Here is a 15,050-nt window from a genome sequence, read left to right on the forward strand (position 1 = left end):
AATTGAAATCTTTTTGTTCAAACCTTGTTTATTATTTTGACATTACATCCGTGACGTTTAAAATTCAGTATTATTATAGTTTAAATTGATGCAAACTGTATATTAATTGTAATGTAAAATGTAATATATTTAGTGTGACAGTGCAATGTCAAAAAACCTCGATCAAAACTTTATTAAAAGTACTTTTACACTGAGTTTTGCCGTCGAAATTGTTGGGTTGGAGATCTGGCATGATTGTAATGAAGGGTACCTCGAACTAGGTCCTTGTGTACAAGGGCTAAGACTTCAGTATCAACTGTACTTCGGGCAGAACTTTGATGTCGATATTGCTATCTGGCCTCATGTTGCTAAGGTAATTTGATATTTTTATTTTGGGGTATTACAACAATCTTCTCATTGACGATGCTATGCCGAAAACTAGAAAATCCAGCATCAGGCACTACCATAACTTTATGATATGCAACCAACCTTTTTATAAGAGTCCTGTCGTTTCCGCTGTAAAGAAAACTGCACGACCTGAGCCCAAACCAACGTTTGCGCGATGCAAAAAGCTCAAAACCATTAATGTACCTACAATATGTTAGTATAGTAATATCTCAAATGCATAAAAAGAAGTACTTATATTCGGAAATGTTTAGTCATCTAAACATTTGCTTTCAAGTTTCCTAACGCAAACAAAGTAACAATACAATACGATACAAAAAGGCAAAGTAACTTTTTTATGTTAAATAAATAAGTAGTAGGTAGATAGATACATGTCGCGACATTTTCGGCAAAATAACAATCTGTGATAAATATTCCTTTCAGAAACGACATGAAAAGAAAAATATGCCTTCTAGCAACTATAAATTATCAAACATATCTATGTTAAACTCATCATTAATTTAAGAGCCATGCTCTTCTCGGTGTAGCATTCGCCATTCTTATCTATCAAAGGATATTTTTAACTAGGTAGGTGGAAAGGTTCCCTGGAAGTGATTGCTACTTAGCGATAAGGCCGCCTATTTTTACACTTTTATTTGTCTTTTGTTTGTAATTTTATATTTCTTGTGTGTGAAGGCAGAGTAACTTCATGCGCCAACTTTCAGATTTCGGTCCACAAGGTAACCCCTTGGTAATAGAAATATTAAAGTTCCTAAAGTATGTATGAGAAATAAGAAAAACAAAAGTGAATATACTTAAGGAAAAACCAAACGCGTTGGCGGTGAAAAATTCAGCTACACGGCGAGTTTAAATTTAGTTAGAAATATGAATGAAAAAGTACCTACGTAATATTCAGCGTCCATTTTGTTCGTTGGGCATTAATTTAAAACTTTGTTGCTTAAATCGTCACTCACCAGTTTGGTTACACATTTAAATACTTTTAGACAATGGTTTTGATAAAAATGTGTCTCTGGTGTGTTATTGCGTCGTATCGTATAATCATGCATGCACGCACGTGGGGTTTTTATTATATTACATACATACATAAACTCACGCCCGTTATCCCTAATGGGGTGGGCAGAGCCACAAGTAATCAAAGACAATTTGCAGCCACTGTTGATACGATGTCTTAAGCTGGATATGATGAACCTTATGGTGATAAGGGATCAGCCTATCGCCCATAACATTAGTCCATCATGTTAGAGGACACAATCCCTCTGTCGGTTTTTACGACATGCCCGGGAAGATAAGCAGCTGAACGTTTTCTATGTTTTTTATTTGCTCCCAGAACAGCATAGAAGCAATTTATTATATTAGAGAGTTATATTTATGTTGTTAGGAGCTCGGTGGCGCAGCGGTAAACGCGCTCGGTCTGCGATTGTTGAAGTTAAGCAACTTTCGCAAAGGCCGGTCATAGGATGGGTTAATACAAAAAAAAAGTTTTCATCTCGAGCTCCTCCGTGCTTCGGAAGGCACGTTAAGCCGTTGGTCCCGGCTACATTAGCTGTCGTTAATAACCATAACCAATCCGCACTGGGCCCGCGTGGTGGTTTAAGGCCCGATCTCCCTATCCATCTATAGGGAAGGCCTGTGCCCCAGCAGTGGGGACGTTAATTGGCTGGTGATGATGATTTATGTTACAAATATTACGAAATTGTATAACAATATTTTATATAAAAAAAAAGTATAGGGCATTGTGCCGAGGTTTTTCTTGCAGCGTGTTTTCCCCGGCTATAAAGGTTGTGAGAAGCTGAAGTTTTAGGCGGATGAAACGTTCGTTATGTAAAAATTGACGATTAAAAGTCTACTGATAAAGATATTTTTGAATTTGAATACTTATTACATTTTTAAAGTCCTTTGAAAATTTCTTTGTAAGTACAGGTATACCATTAAGATGTTTTCATAAATACTATTTTTTCCAGAATATTATTCGAAAGTTTCAATTTTTAATGTTTCTTTTCAGGTCATCTGCGGCCAAGCGACCTGTTGGGTACGCACCTGGCAATTCTTGGAGCGCCGCTGGTTGACATTCTCCATTCGCCACGCGTTTCCTGTCAGAGTCTCGGATCTTCAGGTCTTCGAAGCTGTTGTCAATCCCACTCTTGGATTGGGTGCTATTAGTGCTAAGTAAAACATCCTTGCTTTTCCCATAGAGTAAAGAAGATATACTGATCTCGTAAAGAAGGCACATTAAGCCGTTGGTCCCGGTTACTACTTACTGATACTATTAAGTAGTAGGTAGTCAGTAGTAGGTAGTCAGTAGTAGATAGTAGTAGGTAAGTAAGTAGTCGTTACATGAGCCATGTCAGGCGCTTTTGGCGGCTTAATAATAATCCACGACACAACCCACACGCTAGAAAAAGACTGATCTCGTATGGAGTATAACTGGGAAGACTCTGCTCTAGGTTATTCTCGGCGTAATAAACCTACGATTCAAAACTGGAGTCTGAACTAAGATAATGTGTAGTAGTTACACGTGACGTTTTCAAACGATAAAATATTTATTCTTTCTCACCGAATAAACCAAAAAAGTCGAGTTTTACTGTCAGCATTCTCAGTACATGTATAAGTTTTTCTACTGGGTTTGTATTTGACGTTACGTAATAAGTCACTAACTCTACATTTGGTTAGAATTCATTGTAAGTATACCCTCATAATTTAGAACGTGACTCTTTTATTATTTACTTCCCTTGTTGCTCTTTGCTTATAGATAAGCTTGGATGTTATTCGTATCAACAGGAAGACAGTACCAAAATTCTGCTTTCCTATACACCTACAATCTATATGTTTTGTCTATGTGTTTAGGCTAAAGTATTACAATACACAATTCGCAATTGTTTACGAACGTTTGTTTGGATCATGGTTATCACGTGCCCATCTGTGAAGGAAAACATGGTGAGGAAACCCACAAGTTCGTCACAAATTACAAAGACTAACAACAAATACTTGATTGCAGTGCCAAGGGTGATAAGAACGTGGAGGTGTACCTCCCCCCACTAGAATTTGGACAGCGTCGGTATTTTGGCCCCGTCAACTCCACCGTCACTTCAGAAGCAGAGAGGCTTTGGAAATTTATAAAAAATATGATTTGGACTCCGCTTCTAGAGTATATACCACCATCGTTCTTGGACGGAACTTTTGACGAGCCGTACCCCGTTGCAGGTGAAAAGTAATTTTGTAGATTATTTATTTTATCATCTACATCGTCATTAGCATTTTTTACACCATTGGCTTAACGATAGATTGCGTGGCATTTCGAAGGTCTCACGTTCGAATGATGATGATAATATAACTGATAACGAAACCCAGCACAATATGTTATTTAGAATCTCATATAAGTACCCAAGACTTGTAAGTATACGGTTGAGCGATCTGAATAGTAGCATACTTACCAAAGCAATTGCTCTGGATATTAAAAAAAAGCTTTATTTTGCAGATGTGAGACATCAAGATGCGATCTTAGATCATGTGCAAGAAATTATTCTAAAACCGAATATTCAAAAAGATGGTTCAGATATTCTAGATGAAGTAATTGCTCAAAAACCTTCAAAGGATGCCAAAGGTGGGCAAAAAGATAAGAAAAAGCCAGAAGCAAAAAATAAATTTGAAATTAAACTGTCTGGTGATTCGATTTTAGCCGGTATGTTTCGTAACTGTTATTTCTTTTTTTTTTTTGTTTTCCCCGAAGGGTAGGCAAAGGGAACTATGCCCACACAGCCAAGTCTTATGTATTTTTTTTCTTGATGATGATTAATGAAATGATGAAAGGTGGTGACGATGAACGATGAAGCCTAAACCCCCATCCTCGGTACAGATTCCTACTCCGAAACCCAAACAAATTAACTCAAAAGTCCGCATATACTTCGACTTATGAAGCGGCTTCTTGGCACGAAGCGAAAATAGATGGGTACACTTTGTTTATTGAATATTCTTATAATGATAACACTATTGCGTGTTCTGACTAACTTAATACGATCATTTACCACAAAACACCGCTTCGTAATAATTATTTAGATTATTCTATGAAGAAAGTAACCATGTCGTTCACGTTTCCACTAAAAAGCCTGTCAGTTTTTGAGTTTCAAGCATAACGTCAAATAATTTTGATACTAATTTTGTTACAATATATTTGATTATGTATTTGTAATTTATTATTTTTATTTAAATTATCTTATATGGTCGCGTATATGACATTTGATAGCTCTATTTCATCACCTAATACTTGACTTAGTATACATTAACGCACATGATCAAAACAAACAGTCCATTTTCAGTAGCTAACAATATTATTTTAGATAAATAAAATAACTGTCCTCTCATCCTCTGCGTCAGGCCAGGTAAACTTAGTGAATACAATCCGAGGCAGATCCACAATGAGTCACGTCAAAAGAACAATGTCCTTTGTTATGAAATTAATCCGGGATTGTGCACTAACAACAAAGATAACATTTTGTTGTACACATTCTGTTTCATTTAAAGTGTTACCTATCATATTTAGTTTTTTATCCTGGGCATATTCATAAAAGTTGTCTAAACTTTTATTTATTATTTTGCTACACAACGGACACTTCATACAAAAGTCCTCGTTTTACACTTTTACACACATGTATGCGCGCGTCGCGCATGTGACGTCTGACGCTCTTACGATTGAAGACTAAATTAAGAACGTGTGAGGTAAACCTAGCTCAGCCGCTGGTGAGGAGTGGCCGTTCTATTCTTTATTCTATGATTTTGCTAAAGTTTGTTTTTAAACAAGTAAATAATTGGATAATATCTGTTCTTCAATTTGATTAGTCCCCAATAATGATTCTTTTTTGAATTACCTCTCATGCCAAGTTTAATGATCCAATGGAAAATATAATAGGGCACTTAGATATCGACAAATTTTAATATCGTTTCCTCGAGGGTACGGATTTTATTGTAAAAATATTTCTCCACTTGACAACCAGATTTCAAAATATTTGGTTATAATAATGTTTATTTCGGAAAGGTCAGAAAATGAATAGTCTTTCTTAAGTCTTAACACAGTAGTACAATTAGGTGGTTGTGATGTGAACTTTAAGTATATATACGTATAATATGGTATATGGGATTATAACTACTTAAGTGTAATTTAGAATTAATGATTTTTTTTAGGAACGGGAAGAGTAATCCCCTTCGCAACATTTGGCGATAAACCGGCGGACTTAGGGGAAATTGTTGTTCTCTTAAGCAGTTCTAATTTACCAGCTCAGGATGACTCCCCTATAGTGTTCGTAAACATAAACACATTATTCGATGCACCACTCCAAGAATTTAGAGATCGGAGGTGATAACCAGATTTTTGACTCCCATTACAAATTTAAAGCTATAAAAACAAGTTTTCATCTCGAGCTCCTCCGTGCTTCGGAAGGCACATTAACCGTTGGTCCCGGCTGCATTAACAGTCGATAATAACCATCAATCCGCACTGGGCCCGAGTGGTGGTTTAAGGCCCGATCTCCCTATCCATCCATAGGGAAGGCCCGTGCCCCAGCAGTGGGGACGTTAATGGGCTGGTGATGATGGTATTGGTAAACCTTAATAATGATTCAAATATTTCAGAATAACACACTTGTATACCCGATGGAGTTTAGGAGAAGAAATTCATGACTCCCAACCAGTAGATATCAGATCCAAAAAAATTACTAAGGTCGAGTTTAACGACCATCATGCTTTGCCTCTGGAATCCTGTAAAATGGCAGAAGTAATTTCCGAGTATATAGATGATGTTTATAAGATTCAGGTAATATAAGATAACGCAGAAACAGTGAGGATAAAACTGCATATTTCTCCCATCAGGTGCTGCTAATTCTTTAATCTTGACAGTTCCCTCCTATTTGAGTCAACTAACATATTGTTTTGGTTCTATTTTTACACTACAATCCCTTTCCGCGGTGTCTAACTGCAAAGTCTAACTGCAGTGTTAATTAATTTATTCTCTAAAGATCGGAAAGAAGAAAACTTAAAAAAACAATTTTTTAATGAAAACTGCCTTTGTCCAATTGATGGCTTTTCTTTTTCGTAACTCATCCTTTAGACGGGATACACTCATGTTGCTCCACATTTTATAGCAACTTATCACCAATTTTAGTAGCTGGACTGTCAAAATTTAGAAAGGCTCAAAATTTAGTACTGCCGTCTACATTAGAGCTTTTAGTTTTTATCCTCATTGTGAAAAAGAAGAAAGGTAGAATTTTATACAGTACTTAGCTTATATTACGTTTTATTATAGCTTCGTGGAGTCCGAACGCCTTCGGAGGTGCCTGAAGTTGGAAATTTATTTGGCTATGCCAAAGGAGACCGTGACTATGGAACTGGTTCTGCTCCTAAAGTGATAGAAGAAGAACTTGACTTTATTATTGCTAATACGAAACTAGACGCTCGGAGTTTATCTAAAGGAATAAATGGTTTCATTAGAGGAGAATTTCCCCTCTATCCACCCACATTATCTGTCCCTTTTATATCGCGTACACAATCTTGTACAAATGATATCAATATGATCGGAATTCCACTAACTCCTATGCTAGTCGTTCCAGCAAGTTCTATTCTAACAAGCCAAATGACTCTGGGTATATCAATGGGGGTAGTTGGATGCAAACCTCCGAGACTTACTTCATGTTTTTCTAGACTCTTTTGCCTCGTCAGTGACAGTGAGAGCATCATGTCAGTATTGATGAAAATCAGAAATATAAATGAAGAATCTGGTTTGACAAGAGATGAGAAGCTCTCAGGCTTTGCATTAGATACGGGTGATATCGTTATCTTGTTTGTAGAAGGTCCAAGAGACGGACATATTTTAGAAGTTTGGTATCAAACTGAAGAATTTTACCCCAAAATGAAGCCGACTTTTTCAAGTTCTTCGAGATATTCTACTAGGGTATATTCTGGTAAGAATATTGTATTCTTTTGTAGTTCTAACGAACGAACCAAAAGTGTGTAAATGGATTTTTCATTTAAACATTTTTATGACTGTCTGTTTTGGAATCCGAAATGTCTTGGGGAAACAGCCTCGAACATCCAGTTAATAAAGCAGCTAAATGAGCCATTTTTAGAATAATTCAGTCTATATGTAGCGTGTTTCTGTGTTTCTATTGTTGTTTACATACATACATACATAAACTCACGCCCGTAATCCCTAATGGGGTGGGCAGAGCCACAAGTAATCAAAGACAACTTGCAGCCACTGTTGTTGTTGTTGTTTATATTATGTTTTTAATACATTTAACTTTGGTGTATGTTTTATTACAGAATTTATGGATGTGTTGCCTTTCAAAGTGTTGAAAATGAAAGTCCCCCTGTGTTTATTGTTAGCTTGCCCTACTATGTACGCGCGTCCTGCATTGCCACTACCTACTAGAATCGTATGTTTTCTATTATTTTACTATATTCACTAGTTAAGGTTACATTTTGATCAAACATTACGGAATTCATAAAATATTTTGTTTCTTTTTGAAAACTGCTTCCCGTTTTGTTAAAAAACTACACCGTATTTAAACTGAAGCCTGATGATGTTAACGAAGCTTGCATTCGTACTATTTTACAGGCAGCACTAAAATTTGGTAGAATAATTCAGAATAAATACCGGTGCTTGCCACCACGATGTGAACTTCCAAATTTTGCTGAGTTGAGGAGTTTCAGGCTTGAACTTTGCTCACCACCACGTGGTATGCTAGAGAAAGGTGAGTCACTATGTTATACTTGTGTATAAAGATATTTGGCTTTTCCTTTACCCACTGAATGTGGGAGTTTTCAGGCTACGTTCCCCAAAAACAATATAGATGGCATTGTACAGATTTAACGTGATAATTACCTATTTTCTCATTACTCGGGTACTTACATAATTATTCAAGAATATAATGTAATATAATGTAATGACAGAAGCTTATATAAAAATAATTATATATTGAATGATTATGTACAGAACTATGTTGCTACCTATATTGCCTCTTTTTATTTTGTTCAGAATAATGGTTGGAAGATGTGTTGTGCCTGGGTGTAATAATAAATGTCGTCATTTATACCAAAAAAAAATATCAAAAGTTATCCATGAAATTAGAACGAAGGTAAATCTGTACAGCGCCATCTGTGTATTTTTTGGGGAACGTAGCCTGGATAGTCCCTCATTGACTGCATAAGCTTCTAGTTTTTAATCGTGATCATCTTTGGTGACATTAATTAAAAATATTATTTGAAAGGGCTACTGCATAGGCAGCGTGGAGGAGTGTCCTCCGTAGCTCCTTCGGTTGATTCAAGGGAGGCGTGTGCCCAGTATTGGGATGTACTAGACCCCTTATTCTATCGTGTGAGTTGTGTGATAGGTTACCAAACTCAGCAATCCGGGTATCAGGGGGAAATACTGTAAATACTACATTCAATAATATGTAGTTGTCAGAAAAATCAAATTTTATATTATGTATCCAATATTGTCATGTAATTACTTGGCAATTTTTTAGCATCCACCACCCAATTCGACACTGTTAATGACGCAAATGAAGACGGAACTGGTAAAAACCAAAGTTTATCTAGAATTAACTGGGAGATGTCCAAGCCTCATTGAAATTCAGATGACGTAGAGGAAAATAAATTTTGTTATTACTATTATTGTAACATGATTAAAAAATGATCCATTTAGTACCTATACGTTATTTTAATTGAATGTAATAAAACAACTGCAATCTTAAAATGTAGACAATGTAGATAATAGGGCTATAATTTTCACCAGATGGTAAGTAACGTACAAGGTGGACCGACGATCTGGTGAAGGTCGCGGGAAGCCGCTGAATGCGGGCAGCGCAGGACCGATCGTCGTGGAGATCCTTGGGGGAGGCCTATGCCCAGCAGTGGGCGTCGTACGGCTGATGATGATGATTGGTAAGTAACGATACGATTGAAGGTGAAAGAAGCTTATCTTATAATTTATTTGATAACATTCTTGTATTTACGAGTAATGCACTCGACGGTCATATACGCCAACGTAGAATAAAAATTTACCCAATCACTTGTGGCGTTCGTGTTACATAACAGATACTCGTATACTGATTGCTGAAATATACTTCGCCTAACATCACAATAGAAGTACTTTGTGATCTCATAGCCAGCCCCTTTTTTCTCTGTAATGACGGCCAGAGAATACCCAGTTTAGAAATAGCAGTGGTAGAGCCTTCTAACTGATGTATTGCAACCATTTATTTTGTTGACAATAATATACATATTTTACTCATTCCTTATTCCATGTATTTCCCTTGTTGAAATTCTACTGCTAAAAACAAATAAAATTTTAATAATTATTAATACTTACAGTGGAATACTACGGGAATAGCATGTTTGGGTATTTGCACTTCAGTACCGCATTCATAAAATTTCGCTCACAGTAACCTGAGCACACAAAAATGTTGTTAATTTCAAGCGAAATTAATGTTTGTGAACCAACATTTTAGTTTTAACGCTTGAATCTGGTTATAATTACAAACACGCTCTTTTAATAAACTCGTTGGGGTTGGTTTTGAGTCTGACGCAAATTTAAACATGGACCGAAGCTTGTACGCTTAGGTAGGTTTTCAAGAGCTCGTTGAAAGTTATTTGTATTTGGAGTTTTTGAGCTTGGTGGCGTGTAATAAAGGGGTTAGATCACATCATATAAACAAACATCAACAGCCTCCGCGGTCCAGTGGTTGAGCGTTAGGCTCCCGATGGAAGAAGTCCCGGGTTCGAATCCCGGTGGGGAAAAATCACAAAAATTACTTTGATCCCTAGTTTCGTTAGGACATTAAGTACAGGCTGATTACCTGATTGTCCGAAAGTAAGATGATTCGTACTTTGGAAGGCACGTTAAGCCGTTGGCCCCCGATGCTACATACTGGTGTAAGTAAGTAGTCGTAATATGAGTCATGTTAGGAGCCTTTGGCGGCTCAAAAGTAACCCTGACACCAGGGTGGATGAGGTTGGTAATCCACCTCAAAACCCACACGAGAGAAGAATATCGGGTACAAGTTGCCAGACAGCATCACACCTGTATCCGTGAAGAGGTAGGCAGAAGTGTATACACTCACTCACTCAGCTATTGTCTAAGTAACATGTAAGTAATCCTATCGCTGCCGGAGCGATCCTATTGCCAGACGATTTAATTATGTGGATTAAGTTGCCAGACGTCAAAGCTAATTTGATATTTGTGTTCATTATAAAGATTTTATTATATATTTTTATTTTATTTGTTTAAAGAAAACATACAGCTTATATTTATAAATAGACAACTTGTATATGTAGAACAATAGCCAACCAAGTTCTCACCAAAGAATACCTGCTATTGGGTATATTGGGTGTGCGTGCGTGCGTGTGTGTGTGTGTGTGTGTGTGTGTGTGTGTGTGTGTGTGTGTGTGTGTGTGTGTGTGTGTGCGCGTGTGTACATGGGTGTACGTGTGATTTTGTCTGTATCTCGCCTCGCCTCACTACACATTTCACAACTGACCACGCCTATGTTCCCCTAGCTATATTGTTATTACTTACTAATAAGTTTTTTACTATTATATAAGATAGGCTTATGCTCATCTTAAGCCACTGGTTAAGATGATCCCTTATAAAGCTATTGGCGATGCGATGAGCCAACCTTACCTACCTTTATATTGTGTTCGGTCGAGTTGACGTGATGTGATTTCATGGTCGATTTTACCCATAGAGCAACACGGATTTGATTTTACTACAAGGTCAATAATATGCGGATGGTAACATGAAATATTATCTGCCTTATTGCAAAATGAAAACTGGAGATAATACTAGGTTTAAAAAAATGTAACTTTGAAAACTGAAACTCGACTATACATTGACCACATTGATTTTTTTGCGTCACGTCACATAGCCAATAACGACCGGGTAATTAAGACGCTTCTAGTGACATCTCATTTGTTAAATTCTATCAAATGGTTTAGATACATACATACATACATACGTAACGGTCAAACACATAACCCTCCTTTTTGCTTTGCCGCAGTTGGGTATATATAGTTATAAAGCGGTATAAAATTATGATCGCATTTGAATATAATATAGTTGTTATTATTTATATGAAATACGGATACTTAATACCTCCTGCTTCGAATACTGCGGGGCGGAAGGCAAGAGGGAAACCAATGCCCTTTTTTCCCCTAAAAACGTAGCATGGAAAATGCTGCACCGACAAGAGCGTAGCTCTTAAATTGATGATGATGATGATGAATATTTCCTGCGTGTTACAGAAGAACATAATTGACTGGTAAGTATAATATATAATTCTTATCGAAGATGTTTTTTTATTAAGGCATACTGTCTTTCACTACCGGCATGAGACAATTTGGATAGACTAATTTTTATTTATGAGTGTATTATTATACAGGATGTTAGTGACATCGTAACGAATACTCAGGGGGATGATTCAGACCATGATTCTGAGTTAATATCAAGTGGAATTTTTCGTCGCAAAATTCATGATTTTTTTTTAGTTTTTTTTAAATTATTTTCAATTCTATACTTTTGCGATGGAAAATTCCACTTGATATTAACTCAGAATAATCAGCTGAATCATCCCCCTCAGTATTCGTTACGATGTCACTTACACCCCACACAAGTACATACGGTAGCCATACAAGTAGGTATGGGTGTTAGTGACACCGTAACGAATACTGAGGGGGATGGTTCAGACCATGATTCTGAATTGATATCAAGTGGAATTTTCAGTCTGAAGCATCCTGAATTTTTTTGTTTTTTTAAATTATTTTCAATTCCATACTTTTGCGACGGAAAATTCCACTTGATATCATCTCAGAATCATGGCCTCAATCACCCCTCAAAGTTTTCGTTACGATGTCACTAACAACCTGTATACTATTTGCTCGCTACATTTAAGCAGTTCCCATTGATTCAAGCCTAGGTAGTTTAAGATAGCGGCTTTGAGGTACAAAAAATTAACTGTCCAGATTTGCCGCAATCTGCGTCGTTGTAATGAATTTCCAGCATAAAACATCAATTTCCTTAGACCGGGTTTTTTGCGTAGATACTTGGTAAAATCATTCAGTTTTCAGATCAGATAGGGCTGGGACACTGACAAATGGTCGGTCGCCCCTATCGAGCGGTTGACGCGTCGATGCGATCCCTGTTCTCTGGCCATCGCTATAAATCCACTTCGAAAAACTCAAATTAATCTTACTAACGGATGCTCTGCTGTCAGCTTTGAGAACACCCCACGTTCCTTATTACTATGCCAGGTTCAATATGGGTTGTTGTTCGCATGGAAACCAAGCGTGGATGTTATATAAATAGGTAATCATTCATTTATTTCGTCACCTTTTTAATATTGAATTGAACTCGTAAAGAATTGAGAGGGAAACAAATTCGTAAAGGTTATAGGGAAGTTTCTTAATAAGTACTTAAAGGTTACGTAGGTAGGTATTTTATTTTCCCAGTGGGTCTGAAGTGAATAAGTTGGACAAGTTCAAAATGTCTGTGTTTTTAATTTCTTTAATTTGTTTTTTTAATAAGCTACATTTACAAAGGACTCAATTCTTATCATCTTAGCAGTTGTTCAGTTTTAAAAGCAATACTTATTTCGATTTCTCTGTTTTACATTTTATTTAAGTAGTAATGGACTCTACCAAATCTCTCTAAATGGAAAGAGGAAGGGGAAGCCTTTGCCCAGCAGTGGGATCTTGTAGGCTAGATTAGATTAGATTTAGTAACGGTCTCTAACTATCGCATTTTAGATACTATAATATTTTAGTGGCTATAATGTTTGTCGCATGCACCCTGAGCGGTGGGCACGGATCGTCACACATTGGGTGCCTCATGACGGATACAGGCGTCGTGGCAGACCTCGAAAGAGATGGCGTGACGACTTGGACGCTTGCCGGAGGAACTGGCCGGAATACGTATAGGACCGCGAAAAATGGCAGGAAGAAGGGGAGGCCTTTGCCCAGCAGTGGGATCTTGTAGGCTAGATTAGATTAGAATATTTTAGTATAAAGTGTCTATATTGTAATTAATATTCCCTGCTCTATATCTTATTATACGGTTAGATCCAAATATAACTTATAACTACCTTAACTATGACCCAACTATTAACACTTTATGATCAGAATAATTACCTTGTATATGAGTAGTAACAGCCTAGGCTCACGATCTGGAGGTCCGGGTTCGATTCCCGATGGGGACATTGTCGAAATCACTTTCGTGAGAATGTCCTTTGTTTGGTAAGGACTTTTCAGGCTTGAATCACCTGATTGTCCGAAAAAGTAAGATGATTCCGTACTTCGGAGGGCACGTTAAGCCGTTGGTCCCGGCTATTAGCCGTAAAAACACCTCCACCAACCCGCAGTGGAGCAGCGTGGTGGAGTATGCTCCAAACCTCCTCCGGTTGATTGAGGGGAGACCTGTGCCCAGCAGTGGGACGTTATTTAGGTTGTTTATGTATGTATGTATATGAGTAAGTACTTACAACGTTATTGACATCACCAGTGGCGGGATTAAGATATAGGATTCTGGTTTTAGAGAGGCTTGGCTTGAAATTATTCAATAAATAGTACGCTATTAAGAAAGTAAGACCATTATAACATCACACTTGTATCTCCAAAGAGGTAGGCAGACGTGTTAAGTAAATCCACTCCTCGTCAGCTATGAATTGGAATTATTTCACTGAATTCGACTTTCTGAGTTTGCGATCCATAACAGATAAACACGCGAATGTAAGGGTAGAATCACAAGGGCGAGGCCTGGGCGAACATACCGTGATCAAGTTAAATATTTATAAAAAATGCAAGTCCACTTTGAAGCGGCGTGAGTGGACGAAGGTGGTATGTCAAAATCGTAGTAAGTGGAGTTCTAGTGGTCTCTGCCTACTCCAACAGAAAACAGGCGTGATCTTATGAACGTATGTATTAAATAGGTGTAGTAAGTACATACCTCTATTTGTAGATTACAAGCCCTTCTAGTAGGAAGTTATTAATAATCCAAATTCAAAAATATCTTTTTTCTGTAGGTAGCATAGTTACACTTTGAATCGTCATTTTTTACATAACGAACGTCTCATCCGCATAAAACTATTGCAGCTTCTCACGACCTGTATAGCCGGGAAAAGAAGCTGCAAGAAAAATCTCGGCACAGGGCTCTGGACGTTCTTTTTTCTTTTTAAAGTACAGTTATAGAATTTAGTATTTTACAATTTAGTAATGTAATTATCGGAGCTTTATAGTAAAAACCATGAAGGCGCTTTTTTGAAAATTAACATATTGATGTGATTTGCATTAACTAAACCTCACAATAGACAAGCTAAATTCAAACTAGTTTGTCTATTTACATTTTTACCCTACGTATACGAAATTAATTGAGAGTTTTGTTGAAGAAAATCACATCCGAATGTCATCATCATCTCTAGCATTATCCCGTTTTTCACAGGGTCCGCTTACCTAACCTGAAGATTTGACAGGTCTGTTTTTTTTTTGCCTGTAATATAATTATATTTTTCTATAAATCAACAGTTAGAAGGCAATACGCTTCCGGAAGATGATAATTAATAACGCTCGAAAATTATGGAATCATTAAAATTTTACTTTATGTGGGCAAGTGAGAGTTAATTCCAAGTTTA

General features: G+C 37.0%; 2 protein-coding genes across 2 annotated transcripts in view; both read left to right on the plus strand.

The window, feature by feature from the left end:
* LOC126371088 (uncharacterized) overlaps positions 1–15,050 on the plus strand; it is a 421,730-nt gene that overhangs the window by 160,262 nt on the left and 246,418 nt on the right. The window lies entirely within an intron of this gene.
* LOC126371595 (uncharacterized) lies at positions 146–9,001 on the plus strand. Its single transcript, XM_050016914.1, has 10 exons — positions 146–352; positions 2,387–2,550; positions 3,380–3,585; positions 3,860–4,063; positions 5,560–5,731; positions 6,007–6,187; positions 6,677–7,331; positions 7,693–7,805; positions 7,988–8,123; positions 8,898–9,001. The coding sequence occupies exons 1-10, from the start codon at positions 146–148 to the stop codon at positions 8,999–9,001; spliced, it is 2,142 nt and encodes a 713-aa protein (XP_049872871.1).

This window comes from Pectinophora gossypiella, chromosome 12 (genome assembly GCF_024362695.1).
Source record: "Pectinophora gossypiella chromosome 12, ilPecGoss1.1, whole genome shotgun sequence".
Lineage (NCBI taxonomy): Eukaryota > Metazoa > Arthropoda > Insecta > Lepidoptera > Gelechiidae > Pectinophora > Pectinophora gossypiella.